We start from the raw sequence: 20669 nt of genomic DNA, 5'->3' as shown, positions 1-20669 counted from the left end.
GCTCGTCCATCCATCTCAACCACCACCCTCCATCCATCAAGTCCCGGGTGTTTCTCAACCCCCTGATTCGCATTACGCGGTCCGAGTTATTTTTATGTCATCCATCAATTCTGCGGCCTAGCGTGGGCTCTACTTCTCAAGTTGCTTATACGAAAATAAATCTTTTCAGCGGCGAAAAAGAGACGCGCGGAAACATATTGTTTATGGGAGAGAAGGCAGCTGAGGGGGCCTGATTTGGACACATCATGGCGGACGGAGGTGAGATCCCATAATGTCCCTTCATATATACTTCTGCGAGTATAGACGTTGTGTTGTTGGCACAGAGCAGTCCGTAGTTATATCTGCAGCCAACATCTTACATCCGGCGTTTCCTACAGCGTTACTGACGAATCTCCTCATTATTCGCGTATCTATTTCGTTTAGGCCACCCGAACCTTAACCTAACGCCGGAGGAGAAGCGTGTATTTTATAAACTGTTCCAGGCTGCAGATAAGACTAATCTGGGCGTTGTCACTGGCGAAGTCGCGGTTTCTTTCTTCGAGAAGACCAGTCTTCCCCCGGAGACGCTGGGTCTGGTAAGTTTTTCTATGACAGCAGCACTACTTATAGACCTTGGCGACTGAATACCTTTGGGGCGTTTGTTGACTGGAGGGATGTAGATATGGCAAATTGCGGATACACAGAATCGTGGACTTCTTACCCCGTCGGGGTTTGGAGTGGTTATGAGATTGATCGGCCATGCCCAAGCGGGTCGCGCCCCGACGGAAGAGTTGGCTTTGCAGCGTAAGAAGCCTCCCTATTCCCCTTCCCCATTTCGTTTTCAGAATGAATCATCGCGGCTTAAACTTATCTGCTCTGAGGCTTACTTTACTTCGCACAATTCAGCCGGGCCCCTGCCAAAATTTTCGGGTTTGAGCAAAAATATTACCGAGCCAACTCCCCAAGCGCTGCCTGTCGCATCGAGTCCTACTCCCGGAAACGGCCCAGTGAGAGTCCCACCGCTAGTTCCTGATGATATTGCCAAATTCGCCTCCTTATTCGAGAGGTCAGAAGTCCAGAATGGACTCCTCTCAGGTATATTCTTTCCGAAATCTACTCTGGTTAGATTATACCAAAAACAGAAGCTGATAACATAACGCGCAACTACAGGTGAAAATGCCAAACAGATATTCGAACGAGCGCGATTGCCAAACGAAATTTTGGGTAGAATTTGGAATTTGGCTGATACAAAACAACGAGGCGCGTTGGATACGACGGAATTTATCATCGCCATGCATTTGCTAAGCGCGTACAGGAATGGTACGATGAGGGTGCTACCACAAACCCTGCCTCCGGGTTTGTACGAGGCGGCCGCTCGACGTGGAGGGGTCCGCACATCGACCGGCTCGCGGTCATCTTCGGATATACCTCCAGTACCCGCAATTCCCAAGCAGTTCAGTGGGTCAGGACCCCAACGAGCTCAGAGCCCACTCAATCGGCCACCTCAGTTCCAGTCAACCATCCCTTCACAGCCCACTGGCGGCGACTGGACGATAACCCCTCAAGAAAAAGCTCACTTTGATACCGTGTTCGCCACTGTTGATACAGCGAACGTGGGATACATCACCGGTGATCAGGCGGTTGAATTCTTCAGTAATGCGCAGTTGCCGGAGGAAACGTTAGCTTCTATTTGGGATTTGGCGGATATCGATTCCGACGGGCAGCTGAGCAAAGATGAATTTGCTGTTGCGATGTACCTTGTTCGACAGCAGCGCACTACCCGAGAAGCCTTACCGCATGCGCTACCCCCAGTCTTGATTCCACCAAGCATGCGACGTCAGCTTCAACCGCCAGCTCCGGCTGCTCAAATTGTCCCCCAGAATACAGCCCAACGATCAGCGGCGGAGGATTTATTTGGACTCGATGTCTTTGGGCCCCCAGTTCAAGTGGCACAAACTACAGGTGGCTCCAATCCTTCTATCCAGCCCCCTTCGTCACCCACTCGGCCGCCGCTTAGTGCGAGTGCGACGTCAACATTCAAACCATTCGTACCTTCGTCAAGTTTTGGGCAGAGCCTTACCCCACATTCGACCGGCTTGTCAAACGCACCCGCCCAGCAACGATCGCTACCACCACCATCTGCGGACGATCTGTTGGCAGATGTGGATGCTGAAGCCAGCAAGAAGGTATCCCAAGAGTCTGTAGACTTAGCCAATCTCTCGAATCAGATCGGCAGTCTGTCACGAGAGATGCAGAACGTGCAAGGGAAACGTGCAGCTGCTGAACACGATTTGACGCAGAACAGCCACCAGAAGAAGGATTTCGAGACGCGCCTAGCGCAGGCAAGGACAATGTATGAGCAGGAAGCGAAGGATTTCAAGGCTCTAGAAGAACGATTAGCAGCGCTTCGCGCCGAGACAAGGAAGCTCCAGCAAGATTTTGCCCTCGTCGAGGCCAGTCGCCAGGATCTTCAAAACCAGTATAACCAAGTGAATGCTGCGCTAGACGCCGACCAACGCGAAAATGCTAACCTGAAGGAACAAATCAGGCAGGCTAACGCACAAGTCAGTCAATTGAAACCGCTTCTGGACAAGGCTCGCTCTGCAGCTCGTCAACAGAAGGGCCTAGTAGCTATTAACAAGAAACAGCTCGCGACTGTTGAAGGTGAACGGGATCGAATCCAGGGTGAAATCGATACCACCACTAAAGAGGTAGATGACTTGCGGCGTCAGGCATCTGAGGAATCGTCTCCTGCTTCTCAATACCCATCTGTCACGAGCCCGGCACCTTCAACTGCCAGCCAAACAAACCCCTTCTTCCGACGAACCGCAAGCGTATCCGACAACACACGTTCCCCTCCGCCGCCACCATCATCTCAAGAACCCACCAAGGATGCTCAGAGCGTGTTTGACAATGTTTTTGGGACGTCCTTTACCGTGCCTTCGGCCTCCACCTCACCACCCCCGACAACTTTCCGAACTGAGTCTCCAGCTCAGCAAGCCTCACCAGCGATGGCTGATCCCCCAAAGACATCTGATACGTCCGGCACAATGACCCCATCTGCATCTCCCATCTCAACTGAACATCCCCCTCCCCCACAATCTCGGCAGCTATCATCCAGTCAACTTCCTATTGAGGGACACCAAGCATCTGAGGCTTCTTCTGTAAGGCCATCCCCGCCTGCTAGCCGCTTTGGGACTTCGGTAACCTCAGAGCCTGGGACAAGCCCGCCAGGGAAATCCCCCTTTGAGAATGAGGAGCCGAAGCCAGACACGAAACTGGAAACATCGCCCAACGATTCCGAAAACAGCACAAGCCAAACCGGACAAGAACCTGGGGTGTCCAATACCCCCGGCTTCTTCCCCGCAGATTCGGCGCAAGCTGAATCTACCAAGAAGGATATCAGTTTTGACGAGTTATTTGGCGGCATCACGCATGCTCGGTCCCCATCTCAAAAAGCCAACGACTTTGAAGAGGCCTTTGCGGCTATGAAATTGAAAAATGGGAATGGTGACTCTGGGTTCCCTGAAGTAGCCGATGAAAAGTCAAAGGCAGTACCCAGCGAGTTCCCTCCGATTCGAGAGCTTGATGACGAGGAGGATAGCACAGATAGCGAAGCTGCCAAGGGATTCGACGATGACTTCTCTCCCGTCTCACCTCCACGAAAAAATGAGCAAACTTCCCCGGACATTGTCTCACCTCAGACGTCCGCACCTCCGTCGACGCAGAGTACATCGATGCCGGGGATGAATGGCCAGGAGCCTTCCAAGGAAACATCCCAAGTAACAGCCACTACATCTAATGGGTTGGCACATGTTGACAAGAACGGCACCGGAGCCTCCCAACCAGCGCTGCCAGGTAAGAAGCCCACCTCACCTGACTTCGAAGCTGCATTTGCCGGTTTGGAACTTGCGCCCGCGAAAGAAGCAGACGATGATGACGATGACGATGACGACGACGATGACGACTTTGAATCGCCATTCAACAAAGATTCGTCGAACTTCGACATGACATTCGACTCACCCGGCGCACAGTCTAAGTCCAGCACAATTGCCCACGCCAATACCGGCACAAGTTCCGGCAACAACACAACAAACGCGGATGTTTTCACCTTCAGTAACAATCAACAACAACACCAACCACAATCAAAGTCTCCCTTCGTGCAGCAGACACCTGGTTCCACAGGTCCAGCGATCTCTCCCGGAACAGTTTCCCAGGATTGGGACGCCCTCTTTTCCGTCCTGGACACCTCGAAAGCCTCCCAATCTGCGAACGAAACGAACAAACCCGCCTCATCCAGTGAAGACCAGCCACCATCTGATTCCGCAGCCCTCTCCTCCTTTCCACAACCACCAGGCAAGAAGTCCAATCCTCCCGGATGGGCTCTGAATTCTCCTACGGGCGAAGATGATATGATATTGCAGCGGTTGACAGGGATGGGATATCCACGGGACGAGTCGTTGGCGGCGCTGGAGAAATTTAATTATAATATTGATAGGGTGGGTTGACAACAATAACAACAACAACCATGCCCTTTCCATCCCTACATTATTCTCTAAATTGGTGCTTTTACTCCTTTCCACATAAAAACACACCGCTGGATACATGGCTAAGTGTGGCTTTTCCGACGATATAGGCTGCCGATTTCCTCGCGTCGAAGTCATAAGTGTTGATGCGCATGTCCATGAATCCGACCTCATTGCCTGGCAAATTAGGTCGGCGTCTCGATTTGGATTGAGATTGAGATTACGTTCTCATTTAGCTAGACGTTTATTATCATGTTGATCATCGGGGCCAGCTGCGAAGGAAGCAACCTCGGAAATGGAGATGCGCAGAAGAGGATGTTGGGGAGAGATAGATCCTTTATTGAAGATATGCTGTCTGATGTGTAATAAATATAGTAATTTTTATTGAGTTGATTATTGTTATGGAGGTAAGAGAAGAAGAAAGAATGTCTCCCCACCCACCGCACGAATTAACCAACACAATCCAAAAGCCTATCTATCCTTTTTTGACTTTCTTTTTCTACTCTGTATTATTGTGTAGGGAAATAGTAGTCATATCATCAACTCCAACCATGGAAAGAGATTCGTATTGTTTTCTGCTTCAAGGACCATTAAAAGAAATAAGGTAGGATTAATAAATACGTAAAAAATAACCTTTCCATGGCATACAAACCTGTTATGTGGGTATTCGAAGAGGGGAGTAGCGCATTAATTTTTCCCAATACCTTCATCATCACTGTACAGCCTTGCACGACTACTGTACTTATGGGATCATTGAAAGGGTCTTCACATGGCTGTCTTGCTGTGCACATAAAGCACGTGTGTGGGTAGACAAGACGACACTGCAATGGATGTGAACAGGAAGAGCTGGTACGTGGAAATACAGCAGCACGTTTCAAGAGGAAGATGGTAAAGAAAAACAAGATAAAATAAAATAAATAAAATAGAGAGTAGCTCAATTCGATCAGCTATACGCTATACCGCCAGATGATAAGTATCAGTTTGCTTTTTCATCGAAACACATCTCCCCCTTATTCCACTATAAAAACCCCCGATTAACTCAACAAACGCACTATAGTAGTGGGCGCACAATGCAGTAAAGAGCAGAGAGCAGGAGCACAAAAAGCGCCATCCAGGGGATGGCTGTATATACTGGTACATATGATATTAACAGCCTCACCCCCACCGGCCTCTTGTGAACATCGAGCAAGTAACTTGCTACGATGTGATTGGAATGCCTTTTCCCTTCATTACTCCCTCCTCTTTCCTCCGTTTGATCTCCCGAGCCTTGGAGTAAATATATGGATATATGTTAAGTCACCACACAAAACCGAACAAAGCAGATGACGAGAGTGCGCGAGGGAGAGAAGGATGATGGCCAATGTAAGCATTATCATGTAGGGGGCATTTTTTGGTGGCGCGCAACGAGATAAACATATATGTAGTTGATGGAAGAAAGAACGCCATCACAGGAGTTGAGAGATAGAGAGGCAAACTAGATTGCACAGCACTAAGTTGAGCTGCACTGAACTGAAACTGAACTGATGGAGCAGCAAGTAGGCATGAAACATAACCGGGGTATCGAGAAGAGGGGAAAAAAAGGAAGCATAGATGTAAAATATGGTTGTTTTTTTTTTTTTCCTTTCCCCCCCCCCCCTCCTTTAATGTTTTCTGTTCACCCATATTCAGTTTTCACATCCACATCCACCATATTCATAAATTACCCTCAATTTCCACAGCACAGCACCCACACCAATTAGCGATCGCGATGTCTAGGCCAAAAAAGACGGTAATTTTCTTCAACATCTCCGTCAAGGTGGACAAGGTCCAAGGGAAGAAAAGAAAGAAAAAAAATTAAATTACGCGAAGTGGGGAATCAAGACCAGCGAAATACGGGTCCAAAGGTGGAGTTTCGACAGAGTGCAAAAAAAAAAAAAAAAAAAAAAAAAAGAAAATCAAAAACAAAAATCCAAAATGGCAAAGCAGAAAGGAAAAGTCAAGACCGAAAATTGAATTTTCTATACGTCGGGATGCGCTTGCATGTCGACGGCAGGTTCGGGCTTGGGGGTGCTATCTCCACCACCTCGCATCAGGGGAAGGACAACGACGAGGACAGTCGTGGCGACAAAGAGGAGCCTAGAGTATGTTGATGTCAGCCAGATAAAATAATAAATAATAAACCCAGGAATAGAAATAGAAGTAGAAGTAGAAATAAATAAAACGAACCATTCAAATGCGCCAAAGACCGTCGCGGCCTGCAGGCCCTTGCAGACGGAGGAACGACTGCAAGCCGCGGACGGGGGCAGTATAGCCGCGACGGCGATGAAACCGGCAAACCAGAACAGCAGCGTGATGGCCTCGACGGCGATGAGGGCGTACTTGTGGGCGAACTGTTGCAGATAGAGCGGCGAGAGCACGAGGAAGGGGACGGCGACGAGGAACGTCCAAATAGCGTCGAAGAGGAGGAAGTTGGTCTCGTCGGAGTAGCCCTGGGTGCGGTTGACAGCTGGGAGGAGTTAGTTAGTGATGGTGTTTAGGAAACTAAGTATAACGTTCTGGCATGAGGCAGCGGTGTGGTGAACATAGATAGTAAGATGGAATAGATCTTGTTTAACATACCCCATCCAGTCAGGCCGAGGATGATGATGGCCAGGACGACCTGGACGCCTCGCAGGCCCACCACGATATTCTGCATGGCGACGTTGATGACCTGTATTCTTGTGGATGGGTGATCGATTTCGCGATCGGATTTTTCCCGATCGATCTTGAATAGTGGCCGAGCGGAAGATTTGGTGGTGTGTAAGGCTGAACGACCGACCTACCGACCAAGCGAACGGGCGGACGAACGAACGTATGAACGGAGGGATGGATGGATGGATGGACGAGAATAGGTGCAGAAATGCCAAAAACTCGGAAATACGAGGCGGACGGGAGGGGTTTTAAAGAAGAACGACGAAACCTGGCTGGGTGGTCGAAGCCTGGTGATTCACAACTGGACGGACGATCGTGATGGGATGGGATGGGCGCCCGTCAGGAATTAAAGGGAGCAGAAACGGTCAGGATAAGCTCCAGGGCCAGGATCCGGCAGGGGATTAGAGTTGGCTGGTACTTTTTCGTTGCGACTAGTTCTGTCGCTGGGCAGGCGATGACGTGGGGAGCAGTGGATGGCGTTGAGAAGATGAGGATATTGAAGACTTCCTGGGTACGAGGGCAGAGGGCAGAGCAGGCTACTCGCTAGCTCGCGGCACGTTGACATTCTTATCCCAGGATAACCTTTCACAATGGTTCAAACCAAACGCAAAGAAAAAGCAAAGGCACCAAGCCCGCAGCGTGCTCGCCCTCGTATCGCATCATCGAGACGTGCTCGCCAAGTCACTGCCACCACAATTCCGCAGCAACAATACCGCCGAATGACAACGATGCTGGGTTCTGCCGCAACAAGCCTACGGAGTACTGATCACAAAATAATGTACTAGGATATGGTCCCAAAACTCCATCCTGAGGCGAGAATTCGACATCAAGAATTGGACGCCTGCATCTCATTGGAACCCTCCGCTGGAAAGTGCGCCACCATGAACCCATCGACTCTAACGAGATAAAACCCCAACTAGTCCCGAACCTAGGCAGGAAAAGTGCTGGTTCGACCGGGGAGGTATCGCCCGATGTTCTGCTTGGGGTTAGTTTCAGCCAGGAAAAAGAATCGGCAGGATAGAGTGCGACAAATCAGGATCAAGCATGCCGCCGACAAGCTGCAGCTGACAGCTTGAGGGCAAGTTACGGATACACACGCACATCTTAGCGTGCATGTATACTCTCCACATCTCCTGTGCGCTGCGGCGCGGCTTTGTCTCGCACGGTCGAAACGATGCAGAGACCCAGGGATAGCGGCGGCTGGAGCAAGGATCGTTCACCCAGAGCTTCGCTGAAGATTCCAACTCGCTTCGTGAGGTCGCGAGCATCGTTTGGTTAAATTCAGCAGCGAGGCATCCATACTCCACCTTCAAACCCACTCACTGATGTCCTGTCTTTGCTCCGTGCCACAGGTTGTGGATCACCTTCTTCCTCCCGTAGAGGCCAAGGGAAACTAACCCACCCACCGCTGACCAAACTGCATGTACGGAGTAAAAAAACCAAATAACTACGGAGTACCTAACCCGAGAACAAAAATTGCATAAATTCAAACGCCATTCCTTGGTCAGTTCAGCCGGCCCGGCATTCGTTGATTTTTTGTCACGCTATCCCAACGCCTCGCAGGCTGCATGCGGCTCTTTGAGCCCCCGTGGACTGCCCTCGAGATTGAACCAAGCGATGGACGGGGCTGGACTTCCTGGCCTGTTCGGGCCCTTTGCTGGCGCCATGCTGGAGCCCCGCTGCCAGTAGGAATCCGCCCTTCATCGGGCTTCCGAGTGTGGCTGGATGAGTGGGCCAGCTCTTGCTGCGCTGTGTGGTCAAATAACTGATGCAAGCGCAGCTTATCAGCCACAATTTTTGTTTTACAGATCTCGGTGGTGATGAGTTTGATGACGATGATCGAGCATGATTACCGAGACATCGTCACCAACAACTTGATTGCAAGCTTACTATTTTTACTGCTTTTATGGTTGTGGCTGAGTTGCACACTTATCTCTAAACGTATCATGATATTGGGGTTGCAAAGTGAGGAACCCGAGATAATCGTCATTCCTATATCACCATTTGTGACACTGAATACAGATGTAGAGTATACGCCGTAGGCAACTTTGGGTGCAGGAACAGATATATATTTTTAATACCAGTCTCATTGCTTCCGTTTCAGAGGGCCTTACAGATCAGTCTTGGAGATGTAAGGACTCTTTCCATCTGCTTGGCCAGCACTGTAATAACTTCATCGCCAGTACGGAGTAGGTACATCTTCGAATCATGCATATAACGTTTACATATCATCTTGAGGAATAGGTGGGCTACCTTGAGGATTGGTCCTTTTTGCGTAGTGGTAAAGCCTCCCACAAGATTGCATGTCTTACAAATAGAATTTCATCTCTCATAATGTAACTTTCTCCTTCGTGGAGGGTTGTTAAAGGTACAGTGCCTCGCAATAAGTTTGAAACTATTCAGAAGTAGATTAATTTGTAGTAATTAGTTGTAGTTATAGTGCCTCGCAATAAGTTTGAAACTATTCAGAAGTAGATTAATTTGTAGTAATTAGTTGTAGTTATAGTGCCATATGATATTCAAATGCATCCATTTACCCGTATTTTTCCACTCATCTACGGAGTACTCCGTACACCGTTCTCTATTCTCTCATTCATTCTTTCTATCCTCTTCCTTACATGTTTTCTTATCGAGTGGAAATCTTTGATTTCCAGATGTAATTCAATTAATTTGAGCTAGTTCTGCAATAAACAGTGCAACTACTAAACTACTTTGAAGTAGTGGATTTTGATGAGAAGTCACAATAGTTTCAAACTTATTGCGAGGCACTGTAGAAACATGTTGGCCCTAGGCTGCCTATCACGGACTAGCGCACCGCACATAGTTATATGCCTCAGCTGCCGACATGCTAATACAACGACTTAGAAGTCCCACAAAACAGACCCTACATTGTGGTGATCTTACCTAGCAGAAGAGAACAGCAGTTCCTTCCTTCCGTGTAGTGGGTCCTTTCTTCTTGGCGAATCCTTCGAGCTGTATATCCTTACAACCTCTTTCCTTATGAGGCCCTGTTCTCCTTCCTTCTGAGGTCTTGCTTATTGTTTTGTTTGTTTTTTTTTTTCCCTTTTCTGTCTCTTTAAGAAGAAGGATTCCCTTATTTTTCTTTTTCTTTTGTTTTTAGGAAGAAGATAGCGGTAACTAGTATCAAAAAGCTAGCCATAAGATTGTTCAATTTTGCCCTTAATCCTTAACTATTCCATCCTAAGCTAATCCTTAAGACTTGCGAAGCCTGGAGGGCTTACGTAAAGATCCCTTACAGAGCCGTGAGGTGTGGGATGGTTGATCTTCTCATTGTGCGATCGCTAGCTAACTATATATAGGGGTAATCACGTGCGGTGGAGGGCCGCCTGGGCAACTAGTGCCCAACACCCCCCCACGCGCCAACGTGCGTGATGTGTTCCTACGAATCTTCCATGCTAGCTATCTCAACTTGGATCATCCCAAAATCATGCTACATACAGAAATTTAATCATTCTCACTGTTACCAGCGAAAAGTCCTAGTAAATCAATGAAACGCCTAAATGCCACTGTGCCCAGAGGTTTGGTTAATCCGTCTGCTACCATATCCTCAGTGGGAACGTGTTTAATAGAAATAACGCCTTCGTTCAATTGCGTGCGAGAATAGTGGAAGCGAGTGTCGATATGCTTGCTGCGTGCCGTGATCGCGGCAACGGTAGCTAGGTCGATTGAACCTTTGTTATCTGCCCTGATAGGCAAGGGGTCCTTTGCTGTAACGAATCCTAGTTCCATCATCATATTGCGCAACCACGTTGCTTCGCGTACTGCTTCGCTAAGTGCCACGTATTCTGCCTCATTTGAACTTAAAGAAACACAAGGTTGTTTGGACGAACGCCATGAAATTGGTGCACCTGCTAACTTGAATATGAAGCCTGAAGTAGATTTGCGTTCGCCGTTCAACGGTCCTGCCCAATCCGAATCTGTATAACCTATCGGCAGATATGACGCGTTGGGGAATTCATCGATCTCGTTCTTGGGGCCTTCGTATAAGATGCCAAGGTCGCTCGTTCCTTTTAGATATTGTATTACGCGGAGGAGAGCCCTCCACGCCTTAGGTGTAGGCGCAGTATTCTTCTGCGCTAGTAGGGATGCTGCTCGCGCAATATCTGGGCGTAATTTGACTGCCAGATACTGCAAGCACCCTACTCCGTGTTGGTATCGCTTTTTGGTGAACCCTCCTTCTCGTTCTGACACAGGGGTATCGTCTATCTTCAACCCTTCAAGTATTGGCGTAGGGACAGGGACGGCGTCATCTAGGCGGAAATCTTGCACTAAACGATCGATATAGCGTCTCAATGTCAATTTTATAGCACCATCAGGGCGACGTTCAACCTCCATGCCTAAGTATTTTGAAGGTTCTTTTAAATCCTTTATTTCTAATTTATTGGCGAGGGTGTCAACTAGCCAATCGGCATCTGCCGGATCCTCTGCTATAATATGAAGGTCGTCCACGTAGATTGTCATATAAAGGTGATTGCGGGACGTGTGGCGCCATAGAGCAGGGTCGTAGGGGCTAGGTTTGAAGCCATTCTCGCGGAGTAATGCCGTAAGGAAATCGTACCAAATCTTAGCAGCAGGGTCCAATCCGTATAGGGAGCCTCCGACAGCGCAAACCATCGCGTGTGGAGTCCCCACCTCAAATCCGGTAGGTTGCCGCATATAAATCGTTTTACCAAGTCGGCCGTGTAGGTAGGCCATCACTATATCGACCTGGCGCAAGGTCCAACCTCGCTTCGCTGCTATCGCGAACATCATGCGATTAGTAGCGTCATTAACGACGGGCGCGTATGTTTCTTCGCGTGCGCTTTTCTTTAACCAATTACCGCACACTACCCATCGAGATTTTCGTAATATACCATCAGGATCCGCGTTGGGATCCTGGGGGCGATCTTTTTCGACATAAACCCAGCGGCCGGGGGCCACTGGCTCACCAGAAGGGACGTCAGAACGTGGGATCATTGTCCAAGTGTTCCTTCGTTCCAAATCTGCAATCTCGCGTTCCATCGATTTCTGCCAATATTCGCCAACCCCCCCAGGTCTACCAACGGCATCCTTATATCCTTTCGGAACGGAACCGGTGAGGGGAGAAGGAACGTAGGTGGCGAACGCTTTCGCTGGTCTTACCCATTCGGCGTCAGCTAATTCAGGAACGGTAGTATCATCAACAAGATAAGTCGCTGGACTTGCAGGTTCGGGTGTCGTGTGGTTAGTGTCATCCTGCGAGGTTGTAGGTTCCTTTGCAGGGAAAACGACATCACTGGTGACAATTATTTTATCAGTTGTAGGACTCCAGAGGCGGTAGATTGAGTTACCACGGAATCCTATAAGTTTAAAAATTTCTGCCCTAGCGGACAGCTTGTCAGTAGGTTTTTGAGATCCATGAAGGTGCGCGTAAACATCAACACCTAGCTCCCTAAAATGGCGAAGTTGGGGCGGGGCGTTGGTTAGTGCTGAGAATGGGACCGTATAGGGGCATCGCGCAGGTGCTTCGTCGGCGTTGTTGGTAGGCCAGTATTTCTCATTATACAGGGTGGTAGATGTTGGTGTGTTGTTGGTAATTGCAACCACCGTTTCGAGAACGTCTGCCCAGAACTTCTTCGGTATATTCATGCCTAAAAGCACTGCCCTTGCGCGTGTCATTATCGTACGGATTCCTCTCTCAGAAACACCATCTTGGTGGGGAGACTGGGGCGTAGTAGGTTCCCAGATAGTGCCATCTTTGGTCATCATTGTTGTCATCTTGTTATATCGAAAGACACCATCGATATCAGTCCTAACTAGCGCCGGTGGCGTGAAGCCGAGATTTTTCATGAATTGGACCCAGTGAGCGTAAATTTCGACAGCTTGGTCCTTGGTATGTAAAAAATAGATCCACCTGTAGCGGGTGGCGTCATCGGTGATGAGCATATAATATTTGGTCCCTTGACGAGATTCGATAGGGTAATCGGACATATCATCCAGCGTACGACCACCGCCAGCAAGGTCGATATGAACACGTTGCATTGCTCGCAACGCTCGTGGCATGGGAGTTTGCGAGAACTTGCGTGTCATGCCTGCTTTGACGCAGCTATCGCAGAAGAAGCCTGTTTTAGATCCTTTGATGCGGATGCCGGATGATGGGTCCTTCGCTAGTGCAATGATCGCGCCAGCGTGGATATGCCCTAGTGTGACGTGCCATTCCATGAGTGTTCTTGTCAGGGGGTTGCGATCGCTAGGTTGATCGTTAGGTTTCCCCGCGATTGTCGACATTGCGTCCCCGTAATTGTAAGATTTGGCCATAAAATGGACGGCCTGGGACGGGTGATGGACGTCTATTTGAGATTCTCGTTCTATTATCTTGTAGACCGATTCTTTGGACGTGCGAACAGCGGTGAAGTTGGCACCGTTCGGGGCCCTTATTGTAAAATAGGAAGGGGTGGTATCTGATAGTTGGTATCTGAAGCCTTGATCTTCTAGCTTCGCAAAGGATAGAAGGTTGACTGTTAGATTGGGGATCCAGTGGACGTAACCCACTGAGATATCCCCCCCTTCTGATTCTAGAAGGATATCACCTATCTCCTCAACCCGTCCTACGCCACCGTCCGCGGTAGTAATTTCTAAATCACCTTCGAACGACTTTGCGCGCACCAACGAGTGCCTTTCACCCGTCATATTGAAGCTTGCGCAGGTGTCGAGATACCAAGGTTTGGATGTTGTAGCGGACGACGTAGATAAAGCAATTGCTGCGTTGGCATTAGGTTGCGATGCAAGGAGATCTGGCGCTCTGGTGCCAGTAGGTTGGTCGTCATCCTTGTCCTTCTTCTTATCCTTTCCCTTCTTTTTGGCACCTTCAGTGTTGTCAGTGCCCTTATTATCCTTATTCTCTTTCCTCCACCACTCGGGTGCTTTGTCAGGGTTCAGATGATAGCAATTAGCCTTTATATGCCCTGGGACCTTGCAGTATCCGCACTTTGCGGTTGCGGCGGAAGTTGTGTTGTCATTATCATTGGTGGCCGCGTTGGCCTTTGGAGCTTTAGGGCGTCCAGTACCCTCTGATTTACTCATCCGGTGAGCAATTTGTTTTGTGAGATCGTTGATATCTAGGTTGACAATCGGACCCTGACCCGTCCCGTAGAACGTATCGAGGCGTGATTTAACATAGGTCCTCTGATAATCTCGGAGGCCGATAATAAAGAAATCATGGAGGTAGTTCTCACCACGGTCCTCCGTTAGTTGTCGCATGCGAGCAGACAGGTATTGATATCGGCGTACGTATGCCAGGTAATCACCGTCCTTGACATGCAAGTGGGTAAATTCTTTAAGGATGTTAATCCTTTCTTCCCCTAGGGATATCGCGTATACTGCGCTTACCTTGTTCCATAGGGCCGCCGCGTTGTCGGGTTGAATGGATCCCATGGTCAAACGGACAGAACCTACTAGGGATTGCAACATGCGACGGAAGAGAAGTTTTGAACGTATCACCCAATATCGCTGATCGAGCGATGATAAACCTTCAGGTGGTTCCTGTTGGTTCTTATTAAGAATATCTGCACCACCGATCACTTCTGCATCCGACAAGAACGCCATCTTCCACGTCTGGTAGTTGGTGCCATCGAACGTGGTGACGGACTTTGTGTTCAACGAGGCCTGCGCTTCCTTCTGGTATTCGCGAGCCAGCATGTTCGGATCTTCTTCTGGTATAGGGTTCGGAGGAGGTGGAGGTGGTGGAGGAGGTGGAGGAGGTGGCCGCGCGCGTGCTGATATCAGTCGCTCGCAGAGTGCAATGAGATCTGCTGCTGCCATGGTCACCATGCCGTTAGGATTCGGCGTAGGTATCGGCATAGGACTGGGCGTGCCATCCTCGGATTCCTCGCGTTCTGGCATCTTGCCAGTATCGCGTGCGGAGCCAGAGGTTGTCATATCTTCCTCTGCCATCGCGTATTCAGTTTGATCACCCTCCGCTTCTGAGCCGGATTCTTGCTCAGTAATAGGGGGGAAGGATTGGGGGACCCTTGATTGCGAACGTAGTGTCTTCTTACGTCCTGATATTGGGGTCGCAGGTAATCGAGAACCACTCATAATCAATCTGACTTAGGGAGGTTCTGAATGAAAATAAATAAATAAGTTTTTGATCCCTTCAAGATAGTAATGAAATCTCTGCAGCAGTCTCGACAGCAATTCCGTCAATTACACCACTTTTATAGGCAAAGAGCTCTCTTTTCAGGGGAATAATGTTTAACTCATCCAATATAACATCAGTCGCAGCGTATTCTAATCAAAACGTCTGTTTTTCTTAAAAATCTGCAATCCGGGCTCATAACCTGTGGGATGGTTGATCTTCTCATTGTGCGATCGCTAGCTAACTATATATAGGGGTAATCACGTGCGGTGGAGGGCCGCCTGGGCAACTAGTGCCCAACATTAAGCGGCCCGAGCTTATCTCAGCATGCTCAGCCTCTTTTCTCGATATTTTCAGATTAGTGTGATCAACTAAACTTCTTTAGACTTCTGCCAAGTCCTGCTAACTTCTGGACAATCAATTACTCCACATGTGCTCACAACATAATATCTCATAGAGAGTCTGAGAAGAAACAGTTCCATCATCTGTGGAAAATCAAACCTGCTCATACAAAAGTATTCAGTTGACTTCAGAATCATATATCTACTTTAAATATCTATCTGATCATCATCAAATTGATATTTTTTGAATTCTTAATCATCTCACTATCATCTCTGCTATTTTGCAACTTGCTATCTCTTCTCATCATATCACAACCATTGATCAAAGACACTGTGTCTTTTAAATCTCAAGACACTCAATATCAGATGTGATTAAATCAATATTCTTCATCATTTGAAGATGAATTCTTTCAATAATCACTATACTCTCTCAATAATCTAGATGATGAATATGAGATATTAGATAGTGATATGCTAAATTTTGAATCTATTGATATTTCTTTGAAATTTGAGACCATTGATATCAATATTCTGTCAGCTTGTTCACAATCAAACATCTGTGGCTCACAATGCCTGCCTACTATGCCTCATAATCAGCAGAAAAAAACATTCAAAATTATCTTATATTATTAAAGCATTATAGTGAAATAAATGAGAAATGGAAGTCTTTATAGATGCTTGAATTCAAAGTTCTGATATCTTGACTCATAAATGATACTGTACTTCTGCAAAGCAGCGGAATGCATTATATTCAGCACTCTCAAAGTCAGAAGCATTTCATGGTCATCATTATTATATTACCTTGCTTAAACAGAAGTTGAAACACCTTATCAATGTAGCGTACGCCGCTACATAAGGGTCAAATTATGAGTATAAACACGTCTTATTCTCTAAAAGATAGGAGATAAACGTACGCCTCTATATATATACAGTGATTGTTTACAGAGATCAACTCTCATAGAAGGAGCGATCGCATACAAGGGGAAGAACAGAGGCTCTATAGAGAAGGTAGAAGTGGAAGCTCTCTATAGGGAAGGTAAAAGCGGAAGCTCCGGGAAGCAGCAAGGGATGGAGCGGAAGCCAGAGGTGGATAGGGGGCGTAAGTACGCCACAATCAATACTTTATACTTTACAATATTCAACCATGATGTTGATTTTGATATCATTGATTTCCAGGCTGCTTTTGAGATCATCCGGACTGATGCATCAATCTGATTTAAGCTGCTTACTTCTGTTTTAAAGAATAAATATGCAAATTGAAAGAGCTATGAATAGGCCTCAGATGAAACAACAGCTATCAAACAACTGTTTGTTATTATAAATATTATATATTACTCTTATTTCTTGAAGAATTCAAACTTCTTCAGCTCTATTCTCTTTGCATATTTTCATAGCTCAGAAGTAAAATGATGAGTGATAGAAATAATTTCCAGCTTTGAACTCTGTCTCAGCTATATAATGGGAAATAAATTGATGACAGAAATTGCTAAACAGAAGAAGGTATGAGTTGATGTTTTTAACTTATTAATATTTCTATCTAATTTTATATTTATACCCATACTGTGGCGTTCCGCCCCTAGTCTCTCTTCCGCCCTGCTCCTTCCGCCCCTGCATTATTATTCCTCCTATTCTTCCCGTATGCTGCGATCGCTCCTTCCTCTGGATTGGATCGCTGACGGGATGACTACGTATATATATAGGGGCGTTCGCCCACCCTTCTAGATTAGAGAAACTCAGACATGAATTATCCTACCAATTGAACGGCGTACGCCATACATACTCAGTGAGGTTGTTGCCACTATGATTTGTATTTTTGATGTTGGTTTCATGAACTCCTTAAAGCGATTATTCTTGTCCACTTCAGACACTTGAGAGTGAAAAAGCTGAATGATGTCATTGATGAAAGAGATGTCAATATCATCAATATTCTGTCTGTTATTCTGACAAAGCTGAAGAAGCATTGATCGGAAAAACTGCACTGTTTGATGAACTTTGACAATATTATCAATAAAAACAATAATTTTTAAAATAGATTGAGGTATGATCTTCCCATCTATATCAACGGCTTCATTCAATAAGAAATATAGCATATCATAGAATGCTAATTTACCACATTAAATTAAATGTACATCAATAAAAATATCAGAACAGTTAATGAAGGTTTGAATAATCTAAATTTGCTGTGAATTATCATCAACAAAATGAAATTCAGCATTTTGAAGAATAATATCTTCATCTTTACTGCTGAGGGTTGCAGAACAGTCAAACCAGACAATGTTCTTATGTAAAAGCAATTTCAAATGCTTCAATCTAACAAACTGATCATGAAATCCACTTCACTGTGTGATAAAATAAAACTCATCAATAACTACAAACTCAATCTTTTCTTGTAAAGTCAGATCTTGAAGAATACACTGAAACTGCTTGAAAAGTGCTTGCTCTGAACTGAGTAAGATATGTGTATATTCACATTGTTGAATACATTTGAGTAAGTGCTTTTCTCCCTGGAGATTATTGACACTGATCAGATAAAAATTGATAGAGAGAAACTGAGTTATATCATTTATCTGCTGATCATTAAATTTGTTTAGAGGAATCAGTTGAATAGTTATCTTCTTTGTCAGAATTATATAGAATTGAAGAATAAGACTCTTTTTATAATCAATTCTGACAATGAATAAAGTGTTGTCATATTCATATATCATACATCAGAGTATATGAATTTGTTTTATATATGACTGAAGAGTGCACTTAGAATCTGAATGTGAGTTTTGAAGAATTTGTCAAAGATAATGCTCAATAACATTCTGTTGCTTATCAATACTTTCAGATTCAGTGTAGCTCATAACAACTTGTGGCATGTCTTCAATTTTTATGAAAAGTATTTGCTTTAATAATAGCTTTTGAATCTGCTGTTGTTGCTGACTTTTGTGTTTTCTTTGATCTCTCCTAGTCATATTCAATAGAGTTGTCTGATTCAGCTGTCAAAAAGAGGTATTATGTGATTGATTCAGAAGTTGTTGAAAGATTTCAGAAGTTGTTGAAAGATCTCAGATGTTGTCAGAAGTTGATGTGCTGTGTGAGATGATCAAGAGTTATATGAAGTTGACAGAAGTTGCTAGAAGTTGTTGAATATCATCAAAAAATGTCAGAAATTATCAGAAAATACACTCAGTGCTTTGACTAAAGTTATTGATGATCAGATAATGTGTTTTGATGACAAGATCAAGACATTGAATGACTAAACATGATCATAGTTGAAAATTAGCAAATCATTTCCATGTTCAAAATCAGAGTAGCAGTTTTCAATGCGATACTTCATACTCACAATATATGTATTTTTGAATAAAAATTAGTTCAATTGATAGAAAATTGGAAAATTAATCCTCCAAGGTGGTAGAGAAATGATCTATAAGTGAGGTTGTACAGTGATTCTATCTCGAACATTATGGTTTAAGCAAATCGTTCCCGTGTTGCTAACAAACTGGAACCGTTTTTTCTCAGACGCTCCGCGAAGAGTTTGCTGAGGATGTCCCATTTAGGTTTAGTGTAAGTCCCTTGACAGTTGATTGGCTCAGATGTTAGCAGGACTTGGCAGTAGTTCGGATCGGGTTAGCTCGAAGTGGAGTGGCTGAGTTTTACTGAGATAAGCCTGAGCGCGAACCAGACACCACAGCCGAAACCCTAACAGAAGCTGTCGAGTTGCCCTTCCTTTCAACCACCACTGATTCTGTCCTGCAGATGCTGAGAGCGAACGGATCCTGGTCGAGTTGTGTCACAAGCGGTAGTAGAAATAGAGCCCTGTCCAGTGGCTTACCCCGAATCGTCAATCTCTGGGCACAAGGCTGATTAATTTTCCTGAAGCACGTTTGGACCATGGAATGCAGCGATCCAGAAAAGTTCGAAGAATTGCATGTTCATAATGTCTACCAGGAGATTGCTGAACACTTCTCCTCCACGAGATATAAGGTCTGTCGATAGTTTCTGTCTTCTCTTTCATGCATGCCTCCTAAGTGTGGTCGTAATACCTGCGGCCCAAGCTTGCTGAAGAAAAATCCGGTTTCTCTGCATAGCCTTGGCCGATTGTCGAGCGGTTTTTAAAGGAACGCCCGCCAGGTTCGATCGGCCTAGACATCGGTTGTGGGAATGGCAAATATTTACCCGTCAATTCTGACATTTTCATTGTTGCGTCAGATCGGTAAGTTGAAAATTTTTGCTAGTACCATTTGCTCCGATAATGCCCCCATCCCTGCCCAAAGAAAAAGCGTAATATTTGGATCCCAAATTTTCTATAAGGATATTACTATCCCTGTCTAAATATGCAAGATTTAGATCTGAAGCCTTGGCGCGGATTGCCAGTGCGCATTATCCACATTCTTCGATTGTCGCTGACAATCTGAATTTACCACATCCGGATGGCATCTTCGATTTCGCCATTTCCATTGCAGTGGTACATCACCTGTCAAACCATGAACGCAGAGTCAGAGCTATTCAGTCTATCCTGCAAACGCTCAAGCCGCCTCACGATGGTTGTGAAGGTGGCAAAGCATTGATCTATGTCTGGGCATTGGAGCAGAAAAACAGTAGGAGGGGATGGGATGCTGGCGATGACCAGGACGTCATGGTACCCTGGGTGAGAAGAGAAAAACATGGTGATGATAAGTCCGGGGCGTCAACAAAGACTTTTCATCGCTACTATCATTTGTATGAATCACAGGAGATAGAACGAGATATCGTTGCCGCTGGTGGTCAAGTCTTGGATCATGGTTATGAAAAAGACAACTGGTGGGCTATTGCAGGCTTAAAGTCAGTGGGTTGAATTGTGATAACGCAAGTATGGCCGCTATATCAAGCATCCGGTATCGTCTCGAATTGAAGCGCTATGAAAACAATTTGGGGGAGAGAGAATAAATTAAATGACATACATCAAAAGCGTCAAGGACAGAAGAGAAGAGTGGAAACGGAGACGGGAAAGTCGTTAGAAGGAGAGGGAAATTGAAAAATGAAGATGAACTATGAGTAGGAAAGCTTAAAAAG

At 46.1% G+C, this 20669-nt stretch overlaps 6 protein-coding genes across 6 annotated transcripts; 3 read left to right on the top strand and 3 right to left on the bottom strand.

Moving 5' to 3' along the window:
- Positions 1–245: 245 nt before the first annotated feature.
- Positions 246–4645, top strand: HCAG_02067 (predicted protein; the record flags this gene model as incomplete). Its single annotated transcript, XM_001544970.1, has 6 exons — positions 246–258; positions 424–575; positions 660–783; positions 886–1074; positions 1150–4478; positions 4616–4645. The coding sequence occupies 6 exons, from the start codon at positions 246–248 to the stop codon at positions 4643–4645; spliced, it is 3837 nt and encodes a 1278-aa protein (XP_001545020.1).
- Positions 4646–6502: 1857 nt separating this feature from the next.
- Positions 6503–7179, bottom strand: HCAG_02066 (predicted protein; the record flags this gene model as incomplete). Its single annotated transcript, XM_001544969.1, has 3 exons — positions 6503–6620; positions 6711–6990; positions 7104–7179. 3 exons carry the CDS (start codon positions 7177–7179, stop codon positions 6503–6505), a joined length of 474 nt encoding a protein of 157 aa, XP_001545019.1.
- A 586-nt stretch (positions 7180–7765) lies between these two features.
- Positions 7766–8454, top strand: HCAG_02065 (predicted protein; the record flags this gene model as incomplete). Its single annotated transcript, XM_001544968.1, has 3 exons — positions 7766–7934; positions 8096–8160; positions 8284–8454. 3 exons carry the CDS (start codon positions 7766–7768, stop codon positions 8452–8454), a joined length of 405 nt encoding a protein of 134 aa, XP_001545018.1.
- Positions 8455–8719: 265 nt separating this feature from the next.
- On the bottom strand, positions 8720–8842 carry HCAG_02064 (predicted protein; the record flags this gene model as incomplete). Its single annotated transcript, XM_001544967.1, has 1 exon — positions 8720–8842. One exon carries the CDS (start codon positions 8840–8842, stop codon positions 8720–8722), a length of 123 nt encoding a protein of 40 aa, XP_001545017.1.
- Positions 8843–10640: 1798 nt separating this feature from the next.
- HCAG_02063 (predicted protein) lies at positions 10641–15107 on the bottom strand (the record flags this gene model as incomplete). Its single annotated transcript, XM_001544966.1, has 1 exon — positions 10641–15107. The coding sequence occupies one exon, from the start codon at positions 15105–15107 to the stop codon at positions 10641–10643; it is 4467 nt and encodes a 1488-aa protein (XP_001545016.1).
- Positions 15108–19508: 4401 nt separating this feature from the next.
- On the top strand, positions 19509–20451 carry HCAG_02062 (conserved hypothetical protein; the record flags this gene model as incomplete). The annotated part of the gene is made up of 3 exons (XM_001544965.1): positions 19509–19601; positions 19706–19830; positions 19965–20451. 3 exons carry the CDS (start codon positions 19509–19511, stop codon positions 20449–20451), a joined length of 705 nt encoding a protein of 234 aa, XP_001545015.1.
- Positions 20452–20669: the final 218 nt, after the last annotated feature.

This window comes from Histoplasma capsulatum, genomic scaffold, assembly GCF_000149585.1.
Source record: "Histoplasma capsulatum NAm1 scaffold_1 genomic scaffold, whole genome shotgun sequence".
NCBI classification, from domain to species: Eukaryota; Fungi; Ascomycota; class Eurotiomycetes; order Onygenales; family Ajellomycetaceae; genus Histoplasma; species Histoplasma mississippiense.
The sequence above is the reverse complement of the archived record's forward strand: the minus strand, read 5'-3'. Positions and strand labels throughout refer to the sequence as shown.